The following is a 26006-nucleotide window of genomic DNA, read 5'->3' as shown; positions in this document are numbered from 1 at the left end:
AGATATCATCACTCTGCTGCAGAATTTCAACGCCATTAACATCAATTCCATGTGACAGTATTAGATCTAAAGAATGATTATGAGTAGGCCCTGACACATGTTGTCTGACCCCAATGGAGTTCAGAATGTCTATAAATGCTGATCCCAATGCATCTTTTTCATTATCAACATGGATATTAAAATCACCAACAATTAAGACTTTATTTGCAGCCAGCACTAACTCGGATAGAAAATCAGCAAATTCTTTGATAAAGTCTGTATGGTGCCCTGGTGGCCTGTATACGTACAGTAGCCAGTACAAACATCACAGGGGATTTATCATTAACACTTGTTTCTCTGGGTAATGTTATAGGGCTGAAACGATTAGTCGACATTATCGACAACATTGACAAAAAATTGTCGACAAATATTTTTGTTGTCGTGTAGTCATTTGATCTCATATGACCTAATGTAAGAGCCTGCGATAATGCTGTTTGACCAGTGTGGCGCAAGACTGTAATTCAGCCCTCCTGTATGCAATTCAAGAGAAGACACAGCACTTCAGAGCAAATACAGCCGCTCCTAAATCTGCCCTTATGCAATAGATAGCCTTAAACAGGGTTTCCGTGGGTCTTTAAAAAGTCTTAAATTTAGTTGTATCAAATTTTTAAGGCCTTAAAATGTCTTAAATTGTACAAGAAAGTCTTAATTATGATTTCAAGAGGTCTTAAATTTGGGGACGGAAAGACCAGAATTGCGATATGGCTCAATGTGACGATTAAACTTCAAAAGGCTATGATTTCCTGAAATAAACATGAGTGCTGCATGTTCAAAGCACGATTTGATATTATCGAGTATATCGTGAAAAGCAAACAAAACACCTACAGAAGTGCGCGCATACATTACATGATGAAGTCTACTAGTGCGCGTGCGCATTTATAGTGCGTTCTTTCACTGCATGAATCAAGTCTATTAAAATGCATTTAGAATTATATAATTCAAGATATGGGGCAGGAAATTTATATATTTATATCATTTCATATAGTTAATATCACACGAAGAGTGCCGTTTTTTTCTCCAAAAGTCAGCATGATTACAAATGTGATATTGATTTTATACAACAGTTCAATACACAAGACGTTAATATTAAGAGTCTTACATTTTAGACGCCATATTTCCTGTTTTTGCTCTATTTCTCCAACAAAATTCATTTCAAAAACAGCCAAAGCGCTGTTTTGCATCACTGAGCAACATGAAGGTGTTTCATTCCTGAATTAATCAACCGTTTAAATGATTCGGTTCAATCACAATGACTCAGTTAACAGTGACTTGCTGCCACCTACTGGCGGTTTTAATTTCACATTTAAGGTAGGTACCTTTTCATTTTAAATATAATTTCAAACTTCAAAGTTTTAAATGTTTTTTTGTTTAAAAGATCAAAACATTATTTATGCATTTGTAACTGCAGGCTAAAGTATTCCATGTCCCTCAGAGCTGCATTAAACAGTAATAAACATCTAAATGCCACTTCTAAGGCAGCTTCTGTGTTTCCTCTGCATTGCAAAGATCAATTTTGTTGATACTGATTTCATTTGCTTGGTAACAGCCCAAATGCAAGAATTTGACTCAAAAGATGGTGCACACTTTTAGAAAAAATGGCTTAAAGATAAAAATGCCCATGAAACTTGTTGGAAATAATTAATTTATATCACTGCGGTGAACTGACCACACAGAATATGAAGAATATCAAAAAATTCAGGAGTCGGCACAATTAGAGATAAGATATCAGCACAATAACACACTCAGCAAAATATTGTCTATCGTTATTTATCGATAAAATCCCAGAAAATTATCGAGATATCATTTTTGTCAATATCGCAAACCCCTAATTTATGCTATTTAATTGATATAATAATTTATTAATAATAATTGTTTAAATTAATATAATAATTAATACTTTTGACTCATCTGTTTTCTTAAAAATTGTTTAAAGGCTGAAATGCAAAGTTTAAAATTTTATAAAACTTTTTGTTTTTGTGAAAACTTGTATCTGAACTGTAAGTTATGCTTTTTACAGTAATTTTACCGTTTAATATGGTACTATAGACATTGCCCTACCCCGCTCATATGGTATTAATTTTATTTATGCAGGTCTTAAAAAGGTCTTAAATTTGAGCTTAAAAATCCTGCATAAACCCTGCTTAAATCAAGCAGCTTTACAGTATTAAACATGAAAAACCAAAATCAGTGTCACTTTCAGTTAGAATTACAACTTGATTTTCTGTTATAAAACAGCTCTCCAGTGTGTAGCTAGCTTATGATAAAATCGTTTTATTAGTGGGGAAAAATATATTATTTCATTAAAGTGATAGTTTGGTTTGTAGAGATCAAAGCTTGATCTAGCTTAGGACTGTTTTGATTACCATAACCCTATAAGGTATTTTAAGAGAGATTATGTTGTGAATAAAATAGTTTATCCAAAAATAAAACGTCCCATCACTTACCTTTATTTTGTTTCATATTCATATGACTTAAAAGGAGATATTAGGCAGAATGATGTCATTCAGTTACTTTTTCATATAGCTAAATAAATGGTGAATGAGAGTTTCTCCGTCTGTCATCTCATTTTGTGTGCCAAATATATGTATTTGTATAAATTAATTGTATAATAATTGGAATTATATAATATGATTTTCAAAAGCTGAAATGATTACCATTATTTGTTAGAATGTATAACTCAGTATTTTAACTAATTGCAGAAGCTTTATAATCAAAGTCTACTGATTAATCAATGAAATAATCGATGATTAGTCGATTGATCGTTCCAATATTCGTTAGATTAATCGATTATCAAAATAATCGTTTGTTGCAGCCCTATAATGTCATTTGAATCACCATTACTTCAAATAAATTATACTTGTAACCAGAGCTCTGAGAAATACTGAAAATATTACTATAAATTGTAACAACACCTCCCGCTTTACCTTTTGGATGCGGCTCATGTCTATAACAGTAATCTTGGGGGGTAGACTCATTTAAAATAATGCAATCATCTGGTTTTAGCCAGGTTTCTATCAAACAGAGCACATCTAAGTTATGATCTGTGATCATATCATTTACAAAAAGCGCTTTTGTAGAAAGGGGTCAAATATTCATTAAGCCAAGCTTTATCATTTGTTTATCTGTATTATATCTGTTTTTTATTTGTTGAACATCAATTAAATTGTTTAATTTAAATAGTTTTGGACGTTTTTTTTGTATTTGCTAGTTCGGGGAGTAGACACAGTCTTTATAATATGATATCAAGGTAAAAGAGTCTTTATGTGCTGAGAGTTAACTAAAGATCGACCGATATATCGATTTACCAATATTTTCCCCGATAGCTTATAAACCTACTAAAACTGTAGTTTAAAATGAAGTTGATATGACCTCTTTTCATTTATTTATTTTCTCCATTTGAAAACATTAGACCTTCTACATTTATTTTGCTTATTATTAATATTAGTGTTGCTGCTGATGCTTTAAATAAAATGTGTTTTTATTGTAATATGAAGATTAAATTTAACATGAAAGACTGGTAATTTTCAACACTTTTTTTTTTTTTTTAAGATGGCTGAAAGGAGGAAAAACCAAAGTGAAGTATGGACTTGCTTCACTCAGTCATTTATTTACGTTATAACCATAAATAAATATCGGTTCTTCATATCGGTTATCGGGTACATAAACACGCAAATAATCGGTATCGTATCGGTTATAAAATATCAATATCGGTCGAAAACTAGAGTTAACTGACTTCTGTGATGTGAGGCGGCTAGCAGAATGGCAGACTACCAGTCTGTCTGCTTCCTGACCTGGGCCCCAGTTAGTCAAGTACAAACTCTAAGACTATGTGCCATATATCTAGTGAGAAGAGCGGCACCACCCCAGGAGGGATGAAGACCATCTCTTTTCAACAGGTCAGGTCTGCCCCAAAAACTCGTCCAATTGTCTATAAAACCTATGCTATTCTGATTATTATAACGTTACAGAATGAAATGACAATCCAGGAAGTGGAATAGGATTGTGCAAGCTTTAAATATGTTGATGAAAGCGATCTATCCCATTTATGTTTTGATCATCGTTCTGAATCTGATCCAGACATCTTTTACAAAAACACAATTTTCTCAGCTTTTTGTTCAAAATGTTGCTTTTTTCATAAAACTTGCCCACATTCAAGTGTTGATAAAAAAAATACTTTGTTTTTATTTTTGTTGTTGTTCTTTTTTTTTTGACATTGCATGTTCAGATATGTATACAATAAAATATTATGGGGTCCAGTAAACTTTTGTGAAAATGATGAAAAAATGCTGGCTGTGGCTGGCAACTTAAAAAAAACAACAACAAAAAAACATGCTGATGGGGAAAGAGTTAAAAAAAAGTTTCATTAAATTCCTAATGAAGTACTACATTATTCACAATCTTGAAATGTATATCCACCAATCAGAGAAATCACTGTTATCATGGAAGCTTGATTCAATTTTTAGCTAATGTTAGGTATGTATATGATAATATGTTCTTCCATGACTTTACAATCTTTTTGTTCCTCCCAAAACATAAACCTAAGGGAGAAAAGTGGTTCAATGTTAAGTAAAAGGATATTCTTTTATTGCATCGCTTTTGGCCAGCAGTAATCTGTGTGTTCATTACTGCTTGAGTGTATCTTTCATTATTTTGTCCTCTATCTGTCAGGTTGAACCATGTTGGAGACTGGGGGACACAGTTTGGGATGCTCATTGCTCATTTGCAAGACAAGTTCCCAAATTATCTCAGTGTTTCCCCACCTATTGGTGACCTTCAGGCTTTCTACAAAGTGAGTATCTGTTATATACAACCTGATGGATGTGTTCAGAATTGGAGACTGCTGATCAGTTTCACCAATGCTTACCCTACGTTACTTACCCTATTGTTTTTTTTATTTTTTTATAAATTGGGTCAGCTGAAAATTGATAAGTGGGCTTTTAAGAATAACGGTCATGTTATACACTAATAAAAACATTGTTAATAATTCTGATAATGCCAGCCTTTTAAAGATGGCTGAAAGGAGGAAAAACTTACTATGGACTTACTTCACTCAGTCATTTATTTACTTTATAACAGTAAATAAATATCGGTTCTGCATATCGGTTATCGGGCACATAAACACGCAAATAATTGGTATCGGTTATAAAATATCAATATCGGTCGATCACTACTGGACAGTATTTATTTATCATGAGTTGTTCAAATCGCGGTAATCTAATATGGTTTTAATGATAATTAAAATATGAAACGGTAATACTAACCGTCGGGAATTTTATCATGATTTATCGTCAAACGGTAATTGTTACATCCCTAATATTATATTATATAATGTATTATAATATGATATAATATTATATGAAAAAAATGAAGCAGATATTGCTCATGAATTCCCTTTTTGAGGTCATTTATTATGTTTATAATAATATAATATAACAAAAACAAACTGAAGCATTTAAACTGATAGAATAGTATAGAATAGAACAGAACAGAAAACAAACTGGAGCATTTAAACTGAGATCTGTAAGCTAAATATATAAAAAAAAAAGTGAACGTGTAAATTCTTATATAGCTATCTAAGTAGAGTTTAGAGTAGTAGAGTTTGCACACTACACCTGTGTGTGACTGTAAATGTCTCGGAGTTTTGTTACCGTTCTGTGCTCATCATCCGCTATTTCCACCACCTAATCAAGCCATTTAACTTAAACAAAGCGTCTTCTTTCAAACATGATGACCTTTTTTTTCACGTCATTGCGTTTGCGTTGGCTCTCGTGTTGAGCTCTTTTGTCCATAACCATAAAAGTATTCGATTTTTACAGTGACTCATTTGGCGCACATCATTCACTTTCTATGAAACCTGTAAACCGCATTCACCGGTTCTAACTCTATAGCGACACCAACTCTATAGCGGTTTGCCCAAACATTTCAGTTATTTAGCATTTACTAGAATTCAATCAAATGGCTTTCCCAACTCATTTTTTTTGCGTGTGTCCTGTGCACGGCATATTATTTCTTCTGCGCGTAGAATTTGACAAGCAGTCTGCGGTGAACCGGTAGTTGCTACCAACTTTAATTCAGTATTGTAATGTGTTTCCAACTGAAACGAAATATTAAATAGAAGGCAGGGTTTTATTTTAGCGCACATCCTTTCCACGATCAATTGTAGCAAGCTAACAGTTGGAGGGGAGTGGTCAAGGATACTCCCCTACGTTGTCAAACTGACGTCATAAGGATGCACATCTCCAAAAATGTATAATATATAATTAAATGTAAGTTATAATAACTTGCATTTAATTATATTAACAATTCAATGTGAAATTGAATTGTTTTTCATGGTCCCTTGTAATATAGTTTCTTTGTGGAAGGCTTTGATAGAAACTCCATAAGTGCTAAGAGCTTTGTTGTGCATTCTGTGCAAATTATTAATTTTTTTTTACTTTTCAAAGCTGTTAAACTACTTTCCTCTTTCATCTCCATCAGGCGTCAAAGAAAAGGTTTGATGAGGATGAGGAGTTTAAGAAGAGGGCCTACCAGTGTGTGGTTAAACTACAGAGCAAAGAGCCAGACTTCATCAAAGCCTGGAACCTCATATGTGATGTTTCACGCAATGGTATGTGTGAGAAATTCATCATTAAGAATGTCTTTCTCAAACAGACAGCATGTACAACCTCAACAGACAGTATGTGCCTTTTAGAGGTTAAGGATAATTTGAATTGTTCATTGCTAAAGGAAGCAGAAAATATTTTTTTTCTTTTGAAAGAAATTAATACTTTTATTCAGCAAGGATGCATTGTCATTGAAAGTGACACTAAAGACATTTATAATGTTACAGAAGATTTCCATTTCAAATAAATGCGGTTCTATTTAACTTAATATTCATCAAAAAATCCTGAAAAAAAGTATCACGGTTTCCACAGAAATATTAAAAAGAAATGTTTCTTAAGCACCCAATCAGCATATTAGAATAATTTCCAAAGGATCTTGTGACACTGAAGATTGGAGTAATTCAGCTTTGCCATCACAGGATTAAATTACATTTTAAAGTATGTTATAATAGAAAACAGTTGTTTTAAATTGTAATAATATTTCACAATATTACTGTTTTTACTCTTATTTTGATTAAATAAATGCAACCTTGGTGAGCATAAGAGACTTCTTTCAAAAACATTCTCAATCTTTTATTTTAGGTCTCAAGATTTTAGGTTTTATATTTAAAATATAATAAAAATCTTAGTTGCATTCACATTTTAAACAAATAGTTACAGTTTATAGTTCGTTTTTTTAAAATCTTGATTAACATTTGTTTATCACTTTATTGATTTTTATTTTGTAAAAGAGTTGTACAACAACCTGCTAATTCTTAAACAATAAATGAGAATTTGCTTAAACCAGGCTTTAGTACGGTGGGCGAGAGAGCTCAACGCTCTGCAAAAGAAAAAAAACACATGCAAATAGAAAAAAACACCAGCATATTAAGAAAACGTATTAAGAAAACTACTAACCATTTTAAGAAAACATCTTAAAGGGGTCATGAACTGAGAAATAAAATTTCCCTTGATCTTTTGACATGTCAATGTACTATAAAAAAACATCCTGTAAGTTTCAAAAGTCAAAACTTTCTCGTTAGTTTAAAGAGCTTTTATTGAAACCAAGCTCAGAAAATGACTCGCTTTGGAATGTGCCACTTTATGATATAATAGTGTGGCTAAGCACCGCCTCTGCAGGAGGTGATCAACGCCTGCTTCTACATCACTGCCTCTTTAGCCCTGCCCACTGATACACGCTTGTAGTAGGAGAAGAGGAAATACTAGAGAGATGCAAACACAGGATTACTCCATCAACAGAACCATACAGATGACATTAAAAAAATTACAAGACACTGTGTAGTGTATATCTACATCGGATGTGAGCGCTGTTGCGTCATGTCGTGAATCAATTTCTCTTTCAGGTCAAAAGCGGTGTGAATGCTTGCATGTCAGAAATTGAGCAGGACATCAGTTTACTGTCTGGGATTTGTTGTGTCAATCTGTGCTGCATCCAGTGTAGACAAAATCACAGATTATAATGGGTTCTGTTGTCTATAGTCGCGTTGCGCCGCTCGCATCCGGTGTAAACACGGGGTAAAATTAGCAGAGCTCCAGATCGCATTAGTGAAACACTGTTTGTTTGTTTGCTTTGCTATTGGGTTGGGTACCGAAACCCGGTACCAATATGGCACCGGTACCTATGTAACCGGTATGTACTAGAACCGAATCCAAACGCAGATTTCGGTGCCTCATTTCGGTGCCATGCCTGAGCGATTGATTGAAATATTTGTCCTCTGGTTCTCCAAAACGGACGTAAGAAGCATCATCACTGGCACCGCACGTGAAAAATAATTTCCCGACTGAGAAAATGCACGGATTGAAATATTTGGCCTCTGGTTCTCCAAAACGGACGTAAGAAGCATCATCACTGGCACCGCACGTGAAAAATAATTTCCCGACTGAGAAAATGCACGTGAACTCAAGTCGGAAAGCTCTAATAATACAAGTCCAACACATCTTTGTAGTAACGAGAGTGTCCTTGTTGTTTTCACATTCCGACTTAAAAGCACAACTCCAGAAATGACGGCATCCAAGGAGCGCGCGAATGCAGTAATTACACTTGCTCTGATGGCAGCAGGTGTTTAAATATTTTTGAATGAGCGTTTGCGCTGTTTACTTTCACTTTCGATTTCGCGATCACGATCACACTAAAGGGAGCAAGCACATCTTACAAGATCAGATATTTGTCAATGAGCTCAGAATCTGTTGAGCAGCAAATACTCCAGCATGGTCTTGTCAGTCATCTCTCCTTATTCTCGACCTGTGATCAGTCAAAGCAAGTCCAAATCTTGTTGGATGCAGGGTTGCCAAGTCCGCGTTTTTTCCACAGAATTGGGCTACTTTTAAACTGTTGCCATGAGTTGATTTTCCCAAGTGGGTTAAAGGTTTGAAATATTGCATAAATTACATTTGACTGAAATGCTTGTATTGAAACATTTTGCATTCTACCTATGATAAAACTTTCATGGTCTTCTACATTAACTGTTCCCTCCTGGTGGAATGACCTGCCCAGCTCAATCCAAGCAGCTGAGTCCTTAATATTTTCAAGAAACGGCTGAAAACACATCTCTTATATCTTCATTTGACCCTCTAACTCTAGCACTCTCTATTCTAATGCTACTTCTAATTTTATCTACTTGTTTTTTTTTTATTAAAAAACTTGACCCTCTAACATTTGCACTCTCTATTCCATTTCTATTCTAATGGCCAATCCATCATTTTTTTGGGGAATTTTTATTTATTTATTTATTTTTTAATAAGTATCGGTTCAGGCACCGGAACCATTTTAAAAGTATCGATTTGGCACCGGTATCGAAAAAAAAAAAAAACGAAACCCAACCCTACTTTTCAGCGCTTGTGCGGCACACTTGGTCGCAACACGTAAGTGTAAGTCAACATGCTTTTATCACTATTACATTGTCTGTTCCAGACTGTTTGATATATACTTTGTATTTATACGTTTTTAACCCAAATTACCCATGTTGGTTTCAGAGTACGTCACAGCAGCGTCCATCTGTTATTTTAATAAGCTAAACTGTTAGCCAATTATAGCAGTGGGCGTTTACTTGTGAGTCTTGAATGTGCCCCGCCAATAAAAACAGACCGTTCTGCAGAGCGGCTCAAAACAGGATAGAAAATAGCCTATTACTTCTAAATTATGGTGTTTTTTTTATGTAAAATCACACTAACATTATAAGTGAACCGCAGAGAACATTATAAAATAATTTAAAAAATGCAGTTCATGACCTCTTTAATCAGTTTGACAGTACATTCGCTGCAAATACTCAGCGCGACTGAATACAGAAATGCACTGCAAATACTTACAACATAACCAAATACACACAACACAACCAAATACAGAAACATGCTGCAAATATGCACAGACCACATCGGAAATGTTTAAGGAAACCGCAACAAGTGACGGACCTGTCTGGGACATGCTTATCGCTAGCTGCGTTTCCATTACAGATTTGTGCAAAACGTTTGCGTTATTTTATAAATGTCGATAAAAAACCTATTGTGAAATGACGGCGTTTTCAAACGATGTTAAGCGACTAAAACATATTTTTTTCCTCTCGCGATAAGTCATGGCGTGCACCTTTTTCAAATTGCCTGAAAAACCTCCTCATGCAAGCGTAAAACCTTTTTTGCGATATATGGGGTTTTTTGCTAAATTAACATGTTTCCATTGGGCTTATTTTTAATTTGCAATTTCAATTTGTGCAATTTGAAGGGTAATGAAAACCCAGCTACTGTCTACTCTGAAAGGTGAGATTTTTGTTTATTTTAACATCCTGATCATATGATTCCTTAGCTTTTTTGGATATTATTAGCCTAAATAAGTGATCCAGAGTTTTTATTTTTTTTGGAAAATAAAGGTCATTTAATATTACAATTAAAACATTGAAGAAATATTGTATGATTATTCCTTAAAAATAAGGTTTTAATAATTTTAGTAGTAGTAGTAGCAGCCTATTACGTACATTCTACTGAACAATAGTAATATATTTCTGCCGAACTTTTATTTTGACGGGTTGCCGTGAATACCTTTACATTTCTGTGTATATGATATGATGATAGTTTTACTCAAATGAAACGGTCAAATGCTCATGACCAGAGCAGTTCTGGAGATGTTGTTCATGTATTTATGTCCTCATTTAGTGAGATGGCAGACGCTAAAATCACTGCAAGCGTCACGCGTAGTAAACAAAACCGCATGTCTGCGCCATTCATTGACACAGAGACACGCAGAATTCATATTTAAATAGTCGTTTTGCAGCTTAATATTTACAAATACTAGTGGGAGTGCGCGCACCCATCGGAGAAGGGTCTGGCTGCAGACATGCACTTGCATTTTCAGACTTGCACTCTGACACCTGCACTTCCGCGAATGACGTCACTTACAGTCTTTTTTTTATTTTTTATTTTATTTAATTTCATTTATTAATTCTTTTTTTTAATTGAATCTCTTAACATTTTACACAAGTAGCCAGGTGGTGAAGACAAGAAAAAGGAAACTAAATCACGAAGTCACTTGCAATCGCCGATTGCACTCTCAGCTACTTGCAATCCACACGAATCGTGCGTGTTGCCAATGGAGACAAGACACTGTGGTGGTTAAATTATTAAAACTAATTTAGTACTATAACATACAGGATCCTGCAAGTCATCTGTAGGAGAAAAAGACAAGATCCGCAAATCCGGAAAGGTAACTTTAAATGACTTCTGTTGTGATCTGGCGCTATAGAGAAAATATAATTAAATAAAATTAACTTGACCTTCAAGGGGGGCGGGCCAACCCCCTAATATAATGGCAGGGGAAACACTGTTTCTGTATTTGGTTGTGTTGCGAGTATTTGCAGCACATTTCTGTATTTGATGTATTTGCAGTATACGTGTTTTCAAACTGATGAAGATGTTTTGTTAATTTGCTGGTGCTTTTTCTATTTGCATGTGTTTTCTTAAGTTGCTGCGCGTTGAGCTCTCTCAGCTACCATACTTTAGACTCTTTAATGTTTAATTAGGACAGTAAGGGTCAGACTAACTTAACAGTGAACTCAGTGTTAAATACAAAATTTGTACAGCTCATATCAGTAACAAACAAACAAATAAATAAATACTGATACTTCTTTGCAGGTGCAATATTAAAGGAAAACTTTACTCAAAATTGAAAGTAATCATTTATTCACCTCCATTCCAAACAAGAAAGGGTGAAATAAAGGGATGTGTTTTTCCCAAGTAGTGAAGCTTCTTTTCAAGCAGTGAAGAGTTTTTGTGTCCAAGGTGGTATCAAATTTTAAACACTTTAAAAAATCTATTATTTTGATGTAATTCTACTTCTGACATTTAAAAGCTGAGACATTCTTCACACATTTGCTCGTCTCTTCCCTTTACTTCGATGTCTGTGCTTAATGACCAATATTTAAACTAGTTTAAAAAGTTCAGTCCTAAGTGCACAGATGCCCTGCACCACTGTCTGGCGTGTCTGTTCCTTGTGACACCAACTCTAGACAGCATCTACCTTTATCCCTTAATCAGACCCTTCAGTCCCCCCTGAATCAGCCCCCACTAAGGCTTGTCTAATGAAGGCCAATTATGATGATGCCATCCAATCTGGCTTTGTTAATTCAGGAGAGTGCCACATTGGATTTCCCTGTGGTGTGACTGTTGAAATTAAACCGTCTTTGTCCCTTCCGCTTTGCTAATGCAGAGTTTCAAAAGGTCTACAACTGCCTGGATATCCGCATAGAAGAGAGGGGAGAGTCCTACTACCAGGACATGATGACAGTTGTGGTAAAAGAGTTTGAGGAAAAAGGTACAGATTTAGGGCTCTTTGACTTCTTACGTTTGTTGTTTTACTATCTAATAGTAAACATTGATATATGTAATGTTGAATGTTATGTTTGCTTGTTTTTGGAACAGGTATCATTTTTTCAACAAGTCTACTGGCATTTGAATAAATATTAATAAGTTGCTTTATTTCCTTTATGTATTTTTAATTGAAACAGGTTTGCGGGACATATAGAAAAGGTTAACAGTTTATCTGGGGATACTATTAAGTTTATTTTAGGGAACTTTTTAGGGGGTATCATATAGATGGCCTCAAACCTAACACACATGGATCTGATTCCAGTGTGTATTTATTTATTTATTGCACCATTAATGTCTGTTTCTCAAGTCTTTTGTTGTTCAAACAAACAAGTGGTCCCACCCCAAACTCTCACTATTGATCGAGTTACTGGGCCACACTTCGGTATTGCAATTCTGTTTTGTGCTGCTGTAGGTGCAGAAATTACACACTTCACTTTTAAGATGGCATAAGAGAAATTAAATTAATACATTATTTAAAATATAAATTTTAAATAAATTTCTCTTATGCCATCTTAAAAGTGAAGTGTTTCATTGATTGATTGTATGTTTGTTTATAATTTATCAATTAATATTTATTTATTGTATATTTTATTAATTGATTAATATTTATTATTAATTTTTATAGTCAGTTATTTTGTTTGTCCATTTTTATTTATTTTTTTATTCACTAAATAATTATATATTTTAATTCTGAAGAAATAATTGACAGTTTATGTGGTTGGATTTTTATTTCTCTAAACAGCTTGTAAACAGTGCCAGTTATACTTGCAAACAGGATTTACATGGGCATCACATGAGTTAAAGATTGAATGTAAAGTTGTTCAGGCAAGGTAGATAGGTGATTTTATTGCACTAATGTCGTATACTACTGGCTTTACTTCCTAAACAGTGTGTTATTAATGATATTTATGATTATGATTTATGATTTCTGTTTGTATTTACAGACCAAAAGACAGGTCAAAAATCTTGTCTGTGCCATTCGACAATCAGCCACAGATTCTGTCGGTAGAGCTTAGCTTTAATTGAACTGTAACGGTCATTTAAAAGCATTGCACATATCCATTTGGGGGCAGTGTTGTTTTAAGATTGCTTTTAGTCCCTCGCTTAACCATCCTCTTTCATATTCCAATCCCGTTCTCTCTCATCAGGTCTGGTGCAGTTAGACGAGGGCAGGAAGATAGTGTTTGCTCCGGGCCAGTCTATTCCCCTGACAATTGTCAAATCGGATGGAGGCTACACTTATGATACCTCCGATCTAGCTGCCATCAAAAACAGGCTGTTTGATGAGAAAGCTGACATCATCATCTATGTGACCGACAGTGGCCAGGTGTGTGGGTATGTCACAGAGAGTGTTGGTGAAATTTTGAACAGACTCCAGAGCACAAACCTTCCCACAGTTATCTGATATGTATGAGGACACATGCAGCAGGGGTCAAGGGCACTGAGCAAGATGGAGAAACACCCCAGAATTCAAACATCTGTATGTTTATAAATATATGCAATAGATTCCTCATCTCAAATAATAATGCCGGTCTAGGTCAGGAACGCGGTCTGCTAACGTCTCTGTTAACACAATTTAGTTTACAATTCTGCTCTGTTTACACAGAAGAAAGACATTTTCGATTTTCCATGGCTAAAATTGAATTAAGGATTTATGATGAAGATCTTGATCCAAACTGTGCAGAATTTTTTTGTTTATTCTGAGAATTATTTGTATTGATGTTGATGACCAGATAACTAAATGTTTTCAGTGTGTTTTTTTTATGCGACGTATGACAGGCAGTGCACTTCCAAGTGGTCTTTGCAGCTGCTCAGCTGATAGGCTGGTATGACCCCAAGGTCACACGGGTAGAACATGCAGGTTTTGGTGTGGTGCTCGGGGAGGACAAGTAAGTACATTGATCAGTATGTAAGTCACCTTTATCATCTTTCCACCAGGGTGACTCATAGGGCTGTAACAGCTAGTAATCAGTAACATTAATAATAAAAATAATCAGCAAATTTTGATTGGTCGAGGTGACCATGATTTTATTATTATTATATATTTTTTTAATTTCTGCCATATGGACATCACCTTGACGTAGTCACCACTGATAAGCTACTCCTAAATGTAATGTAATTTAACTGTGTGAAATATTATTACAACTTTTTTATAATTTTCTGTTAATATATTTTAAAATGTAATTTATTCTTCTGATGGCAAAGCTGATTTTTTTTTAGCCACCATCACTCCAGTCTTCAGTGTCACGTCATCCTTCATTCTAATATAATTGGTGCTCAGAAACATTTCTTATTATCAATGAGTACGTTTACATGCACGTTCTTAAGCCGATTATGTTTAATATGCCGACAACACACGTGTTCATGTAAACGCGGTAACCTCTTTTCTTTTATCGGAGTAAGGTCATAAACAGCTTAAGCATAAACTGGTCGACACGGGTAGTTTTTTACCTCTTGCTTTGATTTTTCGCGGAATGTAAACGCATTAACCTGCTTTCTGTTGGCTTATTGAAGTGCGCATGTGTGATACGTGACAGGAACGCATCCTTAGTGCAGATTTAAAGGGTTAGTTCACCCAAAAATTAAAATTAGCCCATAAATTACTCACCCTGAAGTCATCCTAGGTGTATATGACTTTCTTCTTTCAGACGAATCCAGTCGGAGTTATATTAAAAATTGTCTTTGATCTTTCAAGCTGTTAATGCCACTCAGCGGGTGTTGCATGCATCAGTCCAAAAGAAGTTAAATAAAAAGCGCCCATCCATAAAAAAAGTGTCTCACACGGCTCCGGGGGGTGAACAAAGGCCTCCTGTAGCGAATCGATGCGTTTTTGTAAGAAAAATATCCATATTCAAAACGTAATAATCACTTTAATGTAGCTTGCGCCAACAGTTGTACACGGAAGCAGCTCCGGGCGGATTATGTATGAGTTCAGCGTTGCGCATACTGGTAAAAAATGTATAGCCTGAATGCACTGTAAGTCACTTTGGATAAAAGTGTCTGCTAAATGCATAAATTATTATTATTAAATTAATTATAAGCTGATATTTGTGGGTTATCAGCTTACTGGTGTGCATATAAACATGCTCAGTGTTGAAAATAGATGTGCTGTGCAGATTTTTGTGGAAATGATTTGGATTTTTTTTTCAGGGTTCTTAATGAATAGAAATGAACATTTATTTAAAATAGAAATCTTTTGTAACATTATAAGTGTTTTTACTGTCACTTTTGATCAATTCAGTGTGTCCTTGATGACTAAAAGTATCAATTAATTAGTGTTAGACTTGAATTTGCACATCCTTTGAAGGAGAACGCTGGGCAAGATATCTGATAGAATATTAATATTTGAGTAATCAAAGGAAAAAATCGACAGATTAATTGGTTCATCAAATTAATTTTTTAGTTGCAGGCCTAGTGCCCCATGTACCACTAGTTTTAGCTGTAATGAAAATATTGTAATGAATAATCTCCTTCCCAGAAAAAAGTTTAAGACTCGTTCAGGAGACACGGTTCGTCTAATGGACCTTCTGGAGGAGGGTCTGAAAAGATCCATGGACAAACTGAAGGAGAAGGGGAGAGATAAGGTGAGCCCCTCAAACTCTGAGGAAACTCTGAAAGCCTCCTTCCAGCTCCCTTTTTGTGTGCGAGTACTCAGTTTAGTTCAGAAAAATCAATAGATCTCAAATGAGACCAAGGGCCAGCTGTACCAATTACTGCCTATATTACTCACAATTCCTTTGCATTCAGAAATGAAGAACCTCCTAATGCCTAATGCAATTGATTGCTATCTCACAAACAGTGCCGAGAACTTCTGACAGTAAAGGAGTTTGAAAAATACAATTGTCTTTTCTGACACAAGTAAAAAAGTATTTAGACATTTAGATGTCCTCAAATTTTTTATTATTATTTTTTTCATTTGATTTTTTTGGGAATGTTAATGGCACACGTACATTTTTTTAAGTTTTCATAGGCAGAAAAGTTAGCAGGTGTCTAATCATGCAATATTCCTGTGAGTATAATCAGTTTGAACCAATGATGTAGGACAGAGTCAACATTCAATCTGATCTGCTGATCTAAAGCTATTTTTTTATCTTGTTATAGCACTCTTATTATTAGTTATGTTCATTCTTCTTTAAATGGACACAAATCCGTAAAAATAAAATATAGTAATATAAGTGTAAAAGTGCAGTCACTTTTACCTCTGTAAAATTTCATAGGTGAAGTCATCATTTCTATAGGAATCAGCATGATCTGTAATTTCATGAAGTTCACCGCACAGATTTCGCTCGTGTTCAAGTAGGTCATGCAGATTTTTAAAGCTCCTTGGTTTGAAAGTGACTTCCATGCGAGTAGTGCTTCATACATAGCTACACTATTGGAAAAAAAGACCCCCTTTTTTTTTTTACCTGCGAAATGTCTCTAATTTGATTTTAAGATTAGCTAATTTTTTTCTCCTTGAGTATTCGGAACATACTTGGTTACTTGTTTTTTGTAAGGGTGGCAAAGTCTTGCCTGCTCTAACCTCACAACTTTTTGAAACCATATGTTGCAGGTTCTGACCCCGGAAGAGCTGTTGAAGGCTCAGCGTGCTGTGGCTTTTGGGTGCATTAAATATGCAGACCTTTCACACAACCGCATCAATGACTACATCTTTTCCTTCGACAAGATGCTAGATGACAGGGGAAACACTGCGGCCTATCTCCTCTATGCCTTTACACGCATCAGGTATTGGATATGGATATTTTCATCCACATCAAATGAGCCCTGCTGGGTATTGATCTGCATCAATGATGTGGTGTTAATTTTTTTTTATGGTATCTAATTATTTATTCTAAAATATGAAAAGATTTTAGTTCATAATAAGATTTTAGTTTTAACCAAAATATCAGAACCAAAAAAAAAAGAAAAGAAACAATTATACAAAAAATACATACCTCATACATTAATTCTTATTATGGAAACCCTTATGTGGGACTGGTTATTGACACAGATTTCACAATTTGATTAGATTTTGATTCACAAATTCTGATTTGATTCATTTGGATATGTGTCCGGTACAGTACACATTAGTTTTTCTTAAGGAAAAATAAATAATTCTCAATTAAAACTGTAAATTGTTCAAGGAATTGTCAGTTGCTACATTGCTATAATATTAAAGGTTAAAATTACCAAACTATAAAATTAAATTGCTGTTTATTTTTTAAATATAATAATCAACACTTGTATACATGTTATATAGAAACATTTAAATGTCACATAAGGCAATTTTTATATTTAAAGAACTAATTATGTTTCTACTTCAATTTGTTGTGGAAATATAAACATTTACACAGTGGCTGTCATAACTTTTCATGACATATTTATTTGAACATACATTAAATAATGAAGACATCACTAAAAATATAAAGAATATTTAATACAGTGCATATATTTAGCAAAATTCTCCTTTAGATTTTTTTTTTCTAGTTGACTAATGAGCTATGGACATTGAATGGCTTTCTTATGTCCTGTATTGTCTATATTACAGTATTGACCCATCTTCACTGATATGTACAGTATGTAGGACACAGGAGCTTTGAGTTTATGTGCAAATGAATGAATACATGCATCTATTTTGCAGTCACTGTGTTTTTCTGGCTGAAATGTGTGTGTTTGTGACAGATCTACTTATGTTGGCATCCTAGTGGATGCTCCGCACAAGTGCTCTTTTATTTTTACTCTTTATCACCTTGTGTTTGCTCTGATAACCTGATGTCAGGAGCTTGGGGTACCTCAGTCCCTCCGGTTTCATTCATTTCATGCATTTGGAAAGCTTTTTCCTATCTTTAGTGGGCTGTTCATAACAATTGGTAATAGAACATCATATTTGGAAGAAGTGAAGTTGGAAATCTGATCCAATGACAGGAGCAGAGCCCAAATAATAATAATTGGCCATGGCAGCAGTTGGTGGGGATTTCAGCATTTGGTTCTTCAAAATGCATTGAACTGAACCTGATCCTCTAATGCTCTGGCAGAATGTACTTTTAGACACTTAGTCATGGTGATGTTTTTTTTTTTGCTTGTGTAATGTTTTTCTTATTATGTGAGATGTTGCAGCAGTTAAATGTCACTCCTTTCCTTTGTGCACTTACAATTTTTGTTTCGCCATTCCATTAATCTTATCCTGTGTTGATCTCAATAATAAAACAAAAGTTTTATAATTTAAAAAAAAATCTGAAGAAAGTTCTATCTGCTTATTTTCCACACAGTAGAAACATACTGTGACCGGTGGCTGTCAAGATTCATAATGAAAACTTATCATAAAATGATTCATATGACTTAGGAGCTGTTTTCCATGTTTTTATGAAGCCATTTTTAAACAGACCGAAAATTTAAATGAAATTAAATGATTCACTGAAAACCTGTTAATCCACCTTACCCCTGAAATTGTATTTGCGTATGGCAGTATAATTATCGTTGATGACTAAGTTAAAATATTTTTGTTAACGGAAATAAAAACTAGCATTACTAGGAAAAACTGAAACTAATATACAATTTCATGGCATCAAAACTAGTTAAATAAATGAAAAAAAAAATACTCTAACAAACTTGATGGAAATGTAACAGCAACGATATACAGTAAGCACATTACCTTTTGAAGCCCTAAAGTACTAAAACTGAAAAAAAAGAAAACACTAAAACTAAAAAGCTAGAACAATGAACGCACACAAATTAAATTAAAATGACAGAATGCAAATAACAGAAATAAAAAAATAAACATTTAATTGCTAATAATTAATAATACAGTTTCGTATTCAGGGTTTGCTGTCAATAAGCTCAATTTGATTTTCAGCCGAACATAATGTGTCTAGTTTGACCATGCGGAAATGAGATTCATAATATGTACTATAACACCCATTCTTCCATTTATCTCCAGGTCTATAGCTAGACTGGCTAACATCCAGGAGGCCACCTTGCACAAAGCAGCCGAGACCACAGAGGTCCTACTGGACCATGAGAAAGAGTGGAAACTGGGTAAGTGCATCCTGCGCTTCCCTGAAATTCTGCAAAAGATCACAGATGACCTGCTGCTTCACACATTGTGTGACTACCTCTACGAGCTGGCCACCACCTTCACAGAGTTCTATGACAACTGCTACTGTGTGGAGAAGGACCGGCAGACAGGTGGGTCCCCCCAACTAGGAAAGAAAAACATGCTCAGTACCCAAAATTTTAATGGTTATGAGGTCCTAATGGATAAATAAATTTAAGTTCTTGTGGTTGTTGCTGATTAGCAGATGTGTCAGGGGTGTAATCGGTCCAGAAATGCATTTAGTCACAAGTCAGAATAAAGTTTTACGGTAATGAAAGATGCTAAATAGAAGGGCTGTAATTTAGATGTAATTTAAGAACACTGTTTTTCACAGTTGTGTGCAATACGTTTTAATGAACAACAAATGATTCATTTGAAAAGGGAGATCTAATCTAGTACAATATCAGAAAATCTCTTAGTTGTTTTTTTTCTCCCATTTTAATGTCCTCATTAAAATCTAGTAATCTAGTACTTAGGCACTGATGAAGCTACTGTCTCTTGAATTGTACATCTCCTTTAGTCTTTATATTATATGTATATATATATATATATTAATGAAATTGAGCTGTACTGAAGAGTTTGAAAAAGGCTTTGCTTATGGGACTTTTAAGTTTTCTTTCATAATTCTTTAGTTTTAAGCACAGTGATTTGAAGGTAAACAATTTCCACAGCAAATGCAAAAATAATTATTTTCAAACAAGTTTCCTAAACAATGTTTAATGGGTTACTTATGCATCTCACATTAAACTAGGAGAAAAAGTATTTTAAGATAACAAAAAGACATGGCAGATTATCCTTGATTTGATTGAAATGATCCTGCCTCTTTGCAAATGGCCTGTTTAACTAATGACTGCTCTGCATCGTTCTTCCCAGGGGAAGTGGTTAAAGTCAACATGTGGCGGATGCTCATCTGTGAAGCCACCGCAGCAGTGATGGCCAAAGGTTTTGACATTCTGGGTATCAATCCAGTTCAGAGGATGTGAACTGGTCAGTGCCTTCTTCCTCTGAACACGAGACCTTTTTGAAAAAAACAACAAAAAAACATTGAGGGATTCTGACACCTTGTCTACACCGGACTCACATAGGCTGTCTACACTGGAAGCGACAAAGCGACCATTGCAAATCATTTGGATTTTGTGTCAGTATGTCATAAATAGAATGAGGCAGCAGTTTACTGTCGTGGATTTGTTGTGTCGCACCGGATCCAGTGTAGACAGCATCACTGAATATAATAGCTTCTATTGTATTTTGTCACGTCACACCGCGTAGTTTACGTCCGGTGTAAACGCGGTGTTATACCAAATAAAATCAATACAACTGTCCATAACAAAAGCTTTTTCCTCATGTAAATGTCAGGACCATCTGGATCCTGAAAACAACCAAAAAGTCTCTTCATTCCTTCTATATAACAAGTCTGAATCTTATTGTAGTCAGTCCAAAAGAATTGGCTTACTTAATTTTGGTTTACCTAAAGCTTTTACAAAAACTTTACTCATTTAGCTTTTGGACTTCTTATTCCACAATACGCATAAGATATTGTTGTCCTTTGAATTGTAATGCAATAAATGAATTTCTTAATGTGATTCTATTCACTGGTTATTTCTCTTATCTGCTTTCCATTCTTGCTAGAGGCTTTTGGAGCATTATTCAGTTTGAGAGAGTAAGTTACTTAATTTAGGAGTAGAGTGTTTGTTTTGCTCTTGCCATCAGGATTAAATTAATTGAGGTTGATAAATACAGCGTCTATGCCTGATAATCTGTCCGAAGATCAAGTGGAATGATTTAATTCATTCATGGAGTCAATGGTTATTTACTCACTGGATGCCCTACCAATTAGGATTTCTTGATAATTTCTAGTCTGAGATCTCATGTAAAGATACAAACATTTAATCACTTGGTTGAATCAAGGTGAATCCATTAATTTTCTTTTAACCTATTCTAAGGTACTTCATGTGTTTAGTAGGCCTACTTTTCAACCCAAAACACAACACTGTTGTTTCCGATCAAGTGCAATTCAGTGCAGTTCAGTTTGGAAGCATAAGTGATTATAAATCCGTTTTGCCTGCTTTGGTTCAAATGAAAGTCTGGAGATCCTTTGGGGATCGTTAAGCTGCATTTGAAATCCAGCATGATTTTGGCGGTGGGTCCATGATGGTCTGAGGAGGAATATCCTTGTAGGGTCACACAGACGTCCACATGCTAGCTAGAGGTACCCTCTCTGCTGTTAGGTACCGGGATGAGATCTTTAGAGCCATTGTCAGACCTTACGCTGGTGCAGTGGGCCCTGGGTTCCTCCTAGTGCATGACAATTCCCGGCCTCAAATGGCCAGAGTGTGTAGGCAGTTTCTGGATTATGAAGGCATTGATGACAATGACTGGCCCTCACGTTCCCCAGACCTGAATTCAATTCACACCATCCGCAATCTCATCAGGAGCATGCCCAGACGTTGTCAGAAGTGCATGTGGGGGCCATGCATACTACTGACTTACATTATGAGTTGCTTTGATGAAATTAATGCAAGTTGGATCCGCCTGTAATAATTTTTTTTTTTTTACTTTGATTTTTGGTGTGATTTTGAATTCAGCCCTCACTGAGTTGATGATTTTGGCTTCCACCGACCATTGTCACATTGTTTTATTCTTACGAATTACATAATGTATATAAGTAAAGACTATATTTCGTTTATGGAGATACAATGTGTGATTTAAGTGTCCCCTTAATTTTTTGAGCAGTGTACCTGTATGTCTGTTAGAAGCATTTACGTCACAACACACGGAACGCGCATGAGAGAGCTTTCTGTGCAGTCTCAATGAATTTAAAAACACTGGAAGCGCAGATAATATCTGGTCCGTTTTAAGTTTTTATGGACATATTTCATCTTCTCTTGTCTAAACATGTACCAGATTACACACCACAGTGTGTGTGTGTGTGTGTGTGTGTATGCGCGCAAATAATGGCACTGATAGGCTACAGTGGTACATCTGATCATGAATGCGATGACCAAAAAGTGTAGTGTGTTCGTTCGGAGGATTATCATGTTAAGGACAGTTTCAAATTACTTTTAAGTCTGTGGCCTCCACCAGTTTTAAAATAGTTTAGGATTTGAAAATCATCTAGTGTGTCCCAGGCCTAATGCTCCTCAAAGTGACTCCCATTTTTTCTCCATTCCCATTTTAATATTCATTACTTTGTATAATAGGTCTGTGTTTTATTGGTTGTTGTCCCCCCACCCCCTTCCCACCCTCTACACTCCCACTTTTATACAGCATTACATGCCCATTTATTTAGTCATTTTCAAATCTGAGATATTAACGACCAGTGCTAAAATAGGGGGATTTCATGACACTTCTCTAAACCTTTAGTCCACCTAAACCCTGCCCCTGAAAGTTTGCGTTCATCTGCCTTCATTTTTAGTGCAACACCACACCTTAAAATCAACAAATTGGTGCGTAAAGCTACATTTTCTCTTTTTCAGTGATCTGTTACATTCGGATGTATGTCACAATACAGGAGAAAAGATCTGTAATTGTTTTCATTTCATTGCAACTTTAAAGCTTCAGATAAGAATTAAAATTGTTTATTACAATGTAAAAAGTAGTCAGTCTAATGACTAGACCAATCAGAATCAAATATTTCATAAAACCATGTAATAAATAAGAAATACTTCATTAGAGCATCAAGAAATAACTCCTGTCAAGCCAAGGTGTACTTCCTAGATGTATATTTAAATAAAATCTGTAACATCAACAAAACATCACAAAAATATAAGTTATATTAGAACTTACTATAATATAGTTTTTTATATAATTATTATATTGATTATGAAAATAGATCTGTAAATTAAATCACATTTGATCAGATCATATAGTTCAAAACTAAAAAATGCAATGTACTGTGATTAATCGCGATTAATCGCACACTTCATGAAATTAAGCATAGACCATTTATCTTGTTTCAAATGTTTATTTTATCATCATTTGCCATATTCAGCAAAGTAAACCAAAAGATTGAAGGGTGATTCTCAAAAATCTATATTTTCTGCAAGCTCTTTTCAAGATAAATTTAGATGTCTTAGGAAAGACTTAAATTTAGACACTTAGGAACCAAAGAAAGACACCAAAGAACCAAATGATATAAGGAGCCCATATAATAAGCACATATGACAGAAAAAAAAAATCAGAATTTTATAGTATGTGTACAGTGCAACAGCAAAGAGCTTTTTTACATTTTAGAGAAGCCAAGTTGCGATACCGAACAGGACCACATGGAGATGCCAAAAAAAACCTAAACCAACCACCTGCTGACTGCATATATCTACTACAGTACACGGATCCATTCCGTATAACTAAACACAGCAACATACACATGACAAATCAAAACATTATCGTGAATGTGAGTGGAAACAGCGTGAATGTACGGAAATGTCCGTGCCTGTGCATAAATACAAAGTGCGATCAGTGCGTGAAGAGCACTCATACACGCATTATTATAACGGACTCACGCATCTCATCTGGCCATACAGCGGTGGGATGTGTTGACCATCAGTTCAGTCTGTACTTCACACACAGCACGACATGTGAGGGCTCGCGCTCTTCAGAGACAATCACAGAATATGACAGAGCTCGTGTTTAAAAGCCAAACACACTGGAATTAATAATTCACTGAAAACGCAACGTGAGTCTCTGTTCTCTCTGCAATCTCTGATGTAATCAGCCTGGTTTGCTTTATATTAGTGCTTTTTGGACGGATTGTTTGAATGCATTCGCTTACTGGATCATCATACAGCGGTGGGATGTGTTGACAATCCGTTCAGTCTGTTCTTCACACAGCGCAACGTGTGAGGGCTCGCGCTCTTCAGAGACAATCACAGAATATGACAGAGCTCGTGTTTTAAAACGAAACACACTTGAATGAATAATTCACTTAAAACGCAACGCGAGTCTCTGTTCTCTCTGCAATCTCTGATGTAATCAGCCTGGTTTCCTTCATATTAGCGCTGTTTTGGACGGATTGTTTGAATGCATTCGCTTACTGGATCATTGGACTGAAAACTTTCCCGGAGTTTAGCAGCTTAAAATGATCTAATCGCAAGCAGAGTAGCAAAATTGGGTTAAAGAGTTAGAATAGAAATTGTGCTTCAGTAATTTTGTGTTAATTGCGTTAAATTATTTTAACGCGTTAAGGATTGTAAAATTAATCGCATGCGTTAACGCGTTGTGTGTGTGTTTATATATAAATATATGTGGCATCACACACATGCTAAGAGCATCTTTAACAATCAATCGAATGTCATGAGAGAGATATTGAAAAAAAACTGAAATATTGATCTACAAGACATGGAATAATCAAGTGTTGTAGATTATTCCAACGTATGAATTATGCATTGGATTTTTGAAAGGATTTTATAGGTCATCTTCAGGACAGGTTTGAAGACCCCGCCCTCCTCATTTGCATTCAAGCCAGAAGCCCTGAGGAACACTAGTGCTTTGGTTAAGATGAATCGCTTGTGTTGCACCAGACCTCATTAGTCAATCGATTTGTACAAAAGCATCTCCTAAATGAATTAAATATAAATGCTAAAGACCTGAAGAAGCAGAAGACGTGAGAGCTATTCCTGTAAACACACGGGAATGAAAGTCAGTCTACGGATGGATAAAATACGGATGATATTTTAAGAAAGAGAGAAATAGAGAGAGAGGAGATGGTTTTCTTGCCCAGTCTGTGGGCGCAAAGCAACAGAAGAGAAACCAACACAAAACTGGAACCTGCTGTGTGTGTGTGTGTGTGTGTGTGTGTGTGTGTGTGTGTGTGTGTGTGTGTTCAAGGAAGGTAGATGACCTAAACATGAGTCAGAAAGCGTCTCTCTTTCTCTCTGCCGACATCTTTAAGCACATTCACTGTGAAGTAATTTTGTGAAACACACAGAGAGAGAACGGCTCTAAGGAAATATATGCTTTTGTGTGTGTTTGTGCAGTTTTAGGACATTTACCTGTGACTAACCAGTTACTAACACATATACAGAGACACATCTGAAGCAAAGGTGGTTGAGAAGCTCTAGTGTAGACTTCTGTGAAGTTAATTATAGTCGCTGCGTTCCAAAACCTAGTGAGCTGCTTTGCTATCCACCACCTACAAAGTCAGCTGTCTTTAAAGATGACGTCCTGATTGAAATAGAACCTCGTAAGTGATGGATTTGAAGCGTTACACAAATAGTGTAACTCACAATTGTTATTGATTCTTTTCAATAGTGAATTAAATACTGTATATTTATAAAATGTGACCCTGGACCACAAAACCAGTCATAAGGGTCAATTTTTGAAATCGAGATTTATACATCATCTGAAAGCTGAATAAATAAGGATAGGACAATATTTGGCTGAGATACAACTATTTGAAAATGTGGAATCTGAGAGTGCAAAATAAATCAATGTAAATTTGT

At 35.2% G+C, this 26006-nt stretch overlaps 1 protein-coding gene across 1 annotated transcript in view; it reads left to right on the top strand.

Annotated features, from left to right (window-relative positions):
• The window catches only part of rars1 (arginyl-tRNA synthetase 1), a 56230-nt gene extending 35633 nt beyond the window's left edge, over positions 1-20597 (top strand). The window contains exons 7-15 of the mRNA XM_016523813.1: positions 4708-4828; positions 6517-6646; positions 12334-12438; positions 13643-13821; positions 14274-14383; positions 15973-16078; positions 17047-17219; positions 19411-19658; positions 20440-20597. Coding sequence (XP_016379299.1) covers positions 4708-4828; positions 6517-6646; positions 12334-12438; positions 13643-13821; positions 14274-14383; positions 15973-16078; positions 17047-17219; positions 19411-19658; positions 20440-20549 — 1282 coding nt within the window. The 3' untranslated portion in view covers positions 20550-20597. The remainder of the gene's footprint in view (positions 1-4707; positions 4829-6516; positions 6647-12333; positions 12439-13642; positions 13822-14273; positions 14384-15972; positions 16079-17046; positions 17220-19410; positions 19659-20439) is intronic.
• Positions 20598-26006: the final 5409 nt, after the last annotated feature.

The sequence above is a fragment of the Sinocyclocheilus rhinocerous genome, unplaced genomic scaffold (assembly GCF_001515625.1).
Source record: "Sinocyclocheilus rhinocerous isolate Xijiao unplaced genomic scaffold, SAMN03320098_v1.1 scaffold122, whole genome shotgun sequence".
Classification (NCBI taxonomy): Eukaryota; Metazoa; Chordata; class Actinopteri; order Cypriniformes; family Cyprinidae; genus Sinocyclocheilus; species Sinocyclocheilus rhinocerous.
The sequence above is the reverse complement of the archived record's forward strand: the minus strand, read 5'-3'. Positions and strand labels throughout refer to the sequence as shown.